This window comes from Etheostoma spectabile, unplaced genomic scaffold (genome assembly GCF_008692095.1).
Source record: "Etheostoma spectabile isolate EspeVRDwgs_2016 unplaced genomic scaffold, UIUC_Espe_1.0 scaffold00019298, whole genome shotgun sequence".
Lineage (NCBI taxonomy): Eukaryota > Metazoa > Chordata > Actinopteri > Perciformes > Percidae > Etheostoma > Etheostoma spectabile.
In genome coordinates this window covers 13,279-18,921 of record NW_022604801.1, presented here as the reverse complement: position 1 = coordinate 18,921, position 5,643 = coordinate 13,279, and the positions used below count along the sequence as shown (strand labels likewise).

Sequence of the window (5,643 nt, the reverse complement as noted above, 5' to 3'; positions counted from 1 at the left end):
ACATCTCACATTTACCAACAAAACGTGCAACAAAAGACGGTGTAAAACATGCAGACCGTCCTGCTAACATGTTCACATTATGACATCAATGTACGCTGGAACGATCCTGCGCTGTGTTTGAGTGCACATGCTCAGATTTAAACGGTTTGCAACAAAACTGTCATACTGAAATTGGTGAATTCCATGAAACAATAAACTTTCCGCATTACAAACAATAAAAATAACCATAAAAAATAAAAAGGCGATGGGAATCATTTCAGAAATGTTTTAGCTATCTATGATTGGTTGATTGCTAACGTTAGCTCAAAACGCCATTCAACTGACAGCCTTTGTTGTGTTTGATGCTAACTTGTAGCCAGTGAACTCACTTGGTTAACTAGGTCCATTTTTACTGTATTAGCATTGCAGACGTGTCTCGTTAGCATCTTTTATGCTACTTGTCGCATAGTGACGCATGCGCGACTCACAGCTTCCCTCTCCTCACATCGGGGAGTGACCGAGGGCAGGATACGGTTCATAGCCGTTCGCGGGTTCATGTGTCAGTAAACATTTCCATAGCAACCGCGAGCTCAACCAATCCGAGACATTGCTGTTACACTTAGGATTGTGGGAAAGGTAGGCTAATACTTCTCCGTGACATTGTCAATAAATCCTGTTTTTCTTATAGCGAGGCTGATTTAGAGGACATGATCATAGGTTAGACGTGACATTGCCAGAGCATCTCCTTATGTGCGTTCCTAAAGTATGTGTTGTTTGTATGTATGCTTGTCATTTTATGTGAAATAAATAAGTAAAAAGTAAGTAAAAAAAAAAAACAAGGTTGATTTTATACAGATTTTTGGCTTCTTCAGGAGCAGAAACCTTTGATTTACAATCTCCTAGCTCGTGGTACGTCTACCATGGATGGCTTAGACATCACAGCTAATAATCAAAATCCTCATGCAGAATATTAATGGGATTTTCACTTCTGGAACCACACTGTTTGGAAAGAACTGGGGTGGCATAGCAACAGTAACCATGGGAGGGAGGGGGGAGGGGGGGAGGGCTTTAGAATGTGTGTGTAAGTCATCAAAAGCTAAGGCAAATCAAAAGCCAATGATGTCACCGAATGTCATGATGTCATCAGCTACCTCTGAGCTTGGTTACCTTCCCCGGGTCCAGACTTTGAATCTGCCCATTTCACCAAGTAGAGTGAAGCCGAGTGGAAGGAGTTGACAATTCTGTCTGAGACCTGCTACTTGTTATTGAAACAGGACCAAGTTTTCTGTGGTTTTATTACTTAGATTGAGTAATTTGATTTGCATTAAGTACGATCCAACCCCAACCAAAAACTATGTCATACTTAAACAAAGACTCAAAGGTCCCAAAAGTCCCCATGTATGACCAGACGGAACCAAAGCGTTCGCCCTTCGTATATGGACGACGTCTCGTTCCCATCGTCCCCCAAACAGGCCGGCAGTACGCACCTGTGCCAGATTACTACGGTCAACATAACCTAAGACGACACAATACCAACTTAGATAAACAACAAAGGGTAATGGCTGCACCACAAAAACCCAGTGGCATTCTGCCCAGGGCTGACTGGGAAAGAATCCAGTCTTTGTTAAACCAGCCCAAGACCAAAATGTCCACCAGGCAAGAAATGGTGGACAGGAATGCTGAGCGTCAGTTCTCTAGAGTAGAGAACAAAATCATGAAAGCCAAAAGAGGAGGGATCCAAGCAGCAATTCAGCTTGAGAGGCAGACAGAGAAGGAATACTTTGATGAGATCGCTGCAGAGGAGACTGACTTTAAGAAACAGAAAGTGCAGGAAGCTCTTGCAGACGCTAGGACGAAGAGGCTTCACCAGGATGGCTCCGTCAGAACATTTAACAGTGCCATCTTAAGGACACAGATGCAGACAGAGAATGAGCTACTCATAGGATTAAAAAAAGAAAAACAAAGATGTGCTGAGGAACGAGAAAGACAGTATGTCATAAAGATGAGGCGTAGAGAGGAGGAAGTTCTGATTCAAGAGCAGAAGAAAGCTTCTCAGAAACAGACTAACATCCATTCTGTGACAAACTATCGCAGTGAGCAAATCAAGAAGAAGCAACAGCTGAGAGAAGAAGAGAGACAGAAGGAGAAGGAAGAGAGAGATCAACTCCGGGCCCTTGCTGCCTTGCATGAACAGGAGCTAAGACATGAGCAAGAGAAAAAAGTGGAGTCAAAGAAAAGACTTTTACAGCTTCGACAAAGGGAGATCTCCAGTAAAATCCTTGACGGAGCGAAGGAGGCACGGAAAGGGGAGGAGGACAAAAGACAACGTGTTCAGGTTGACATGGAAGAAAAGCTGCAGCAAAGAAAAATGGACCAAGCTGAAAAGTTCCAAAAGCTTCAGGTAACAAAACAAATGGTTTATCAAAAACTGGCAGCCAGTAAAAAGAAGCAGGCTGCCATGTCGAGCCATGAGGAGCTGGAGAAATTAGCCAGGGCAACGACTGAGAAAGATTCTAAAGTAGCCAAGCAGCTAAAGGACAAGGAGGAGAGTAGGGCTGCTATGCTCAAGACTATTGTTAATCACAGACACAAAAAGGTAGAGGAGAAAGAGCAGAAGAGGAAGGAAGAGCAACAAAGCAAACTGGACTGGTGTCAGGCCCACAAAGTGTCTGAAAGGTTGTTTCTAGAAGAGAAGAAACAAAAGGCTCAGAGGATTAACGAAAATCAAATCAGTTGTCGAGGCACCAATGCCAGCCTAACGGCTGAAAAACACGCCCGTCTCCAACAGCTGGAAAGACAGGATCGAGAAGCTGCACGAAAGCAAGCAGAACAGATTGCTGAGGAGGACAAACTAGTCCAGCAGTATGTCCAACGTGAACTTCACAAGGCTGCAGACAGAGATGTTCAGCAACTTTTGGCTGCAAGCACAGGAAGGCGTGGTGTCCTTTCTAAGAGGGGGGAGCCCAGCTACTTTGGTGTAAGAAGTGAAGAACCATTGCCCAGATATGGTACTGACCAGACGCGCTTTATAAAACGTTATCAGGAGCGCAACAGCCTGCAGCTCAGCATGGATACGGAGCCCGTACATCTGCCCCCCCTTACCAGAGCAGCCCAGCTGAAGTCAGCAGAGAAAGGATCCCGCTACCTTCCAAAATCTACGTGTGTAGCATTGCCCAGACTGATTTAAATTAAACAACGCCAGGAGTGCAACAAGCTGCTGCCAAGGAGGCCTTAAATGACCAGTCTACAACATTCCTGTTTCACACATCATTCCTCTACATTCCCTCCTTTTCCTCTCTCCCTTCATTTTAATTTCTTCAGGACAACATAAGTGGTGAGCACTGACGTCTAACAGTCAGGTTCTGGTTGGTCCGGACCTTTCTGTGTGGCGTTCATGTTCTCCCCATATTTGAGTGTAAACCGGGTGATCCGGTTTCCACCCACAATAAAAATATAATAACTTAAAAATAAACAACCCAAAAATTATATAATGTGATGGACTTTCATTTAGCACTTCACAAAAAGGCTGTTTTAAATCTCACACATATGGCACTTTGAATCATGTTAAGTTAACCCTTTTTTTTCTCTGGGTCAGAATTGAAAAATTAATATGTTTAGTTTTCAAGGTTTTGGCCGTCTTTATTGACACTTTTGCTGCTTTTCCCGATACCTTCGTCACATTTTTCTTTACAATTTTGTTATGGCACGTTTCCCGATGTTTTTGTTAATTTTTTTTTAAAGTGACGTTTTTTTCTTAACTGTTTCGGATTGGGTGTCACCTGGAACACAGCCAATACTCGAGAGACACACCCACCAAACGAGAGAAAACATAACTTACCGTTATGCAGTTATGCAGCAGTGGCAGAGTTTAAAAATATAAATAAATACTGATTTAAGCTTGTAATAGCTTTTTCTCATTAGCTCTTAGTATAGACCAAAGTAGGATAATTATTTTAAAATATAGCAACATCATCTACAGTTTTTTGTAATTTCAGAATAGCTTTTAATGTGTTATAGGGTGCTAATTTGAACTTATGTAAATTGTCAATGAGTACCCTGAAAAGTGCTTCTTGAATAAAATGTATTACAAGTGTGTATGATTTATCTATCTTACTTTAGTAATTCATGTAGATTTGTGAAGACATTTCAAGTAATTTCCTGTGACCTATACTGACCACTTCTGTTAAAGGGTTAATGCAGGATCAAGTGATCGGCACATCTTCCTGACATCTGTTATATCCGTATTACATATGTCTGGAAGATGTGCCTGAGATCGTATCTGGAAGATGTATAGGAGATGTTGGGACAATGTTTATGAGCCCACATCTGTACGATGTCTGACATATGTTAGAACGATGTATATATATGACATGGAGGCTGAACACACTGGCTGTAGATGTTATGATTGATTATTCTGACGATCCTTGTTGTTATTCACTATTGTTGAAATTTAGATATTTTATGACCTTGTTCCTCACTATTTATTAACAGCATAAAGTGTTTTATGTTTTATGTTCATGATATATGTTATTTGTTATATGTCTGCAACCTTGTTGTTTGTGCTGCTGCTTATCTGGGCCAGGACACTCTTGGAAAAGAGATTTTGAATCTCAATGAGTTTTCTTTCTGGTTAAATAAAGGTAAAATAAATAAAATAAATAAAATATAGATATATATATAAATATATGTCGAGGAGATGATTTGAGTGACACATGCTAAGGTTTGAAAGGTTTATGGCTTAACATGTCATAATGAAATTTGTGAAATACACTTTTCTCATTACAAACAATAAAAATAACCATAAAAATTAAAAAAGATGAGAAATGTTTAACTTTCTATAATTGGTTGATTGCTAACGTTAGCTCAAACGCCATTCAACTGACAGCCTTTGTTGTGTTTGATGCTAACTTGTAGCTAAGCTAGCAGTGAACCAACTTGGTTAACTAGGTCCATTTTTACTGTAATGACATTACAGAAGTGTCTCGTTAGCATCTTGTATGCTACTTGTCGCAAAGTGACGCATGCGCGACTCACATCAGGGAGTGACCGAGGGCAGGATACGGTTCATAGCCGTTCGCGGGTTCAAGTGTCAGTAATCATTTCCATAGCAACAGCGAGCTCAACCAATCCGAGACATTACTGTTACACTTAGGATTGTGGGAAGTGTAATATACTTCATCGTGACATTGTGAATAAATCATGTTTTTCTTTAAACAAGGTTGATTTTATACAGATTTTTGGCTTCTTCAGGAGCAGAAACCTTTGATTTACAATCTCCTAGCTCGTGGTACGTCTACCATGGATGGCTTAGACATCACAGCTAATAATCAAAATCTTTATGCAGAATATTAATGAGATTTTCACTTCTGGAACCACACTGTTAAGCTTCAAGGAAAAAGCTTGAGTGACATAGCAACAGTAACCAAGGGAGGTGGGGGGGGGGGCTTTAGAATGTGTGTGTAAGTCATCAAAAGCAAAGGCAAATCAAAAGCCAATGATGTCACCGAATGTCATGATGTCATCAGCTACATCTGTTCTTGGTTACCTTCCCCGGGTCCAGACTTTGAATCTGCCCATTTCACCAAGTAGAGTGAAGCCGAGTGGAAGGAGTTGACAATTCTGTCTGAGACCTGCTACTTGTTATTGAAACAGGACCAAGTTTTC

At 41.0% G+C, this 5,643-nt stretch overlaps 1 protein-coding gene across 1 annotated transcript; it reads left to right on the top strand.

Moving 5' to 3' along the window:
- The first annotated feature begins 1,164 nt into the window (after positions 1 to 1,164).
- Positions 1,165 to 3,469, top strand: LOC116684256 (trichohyalin). The gene has a single exon (XM_032510083.1). It carries the CDS (start codon positions 1,334 to 1,336, stop codon positions 3,164 to 3,166), a length of 1,833 nt encoding a protein of 610 aa, XP_032365974.1. The 5' UTR covers positions 1,165 to 1,333; the 3' UTR covers positions 3,167 to 3,469.
- The last annotated feature ends 2,174 nt before the right edge of the window (positions 3,470 to 5,643 follow it).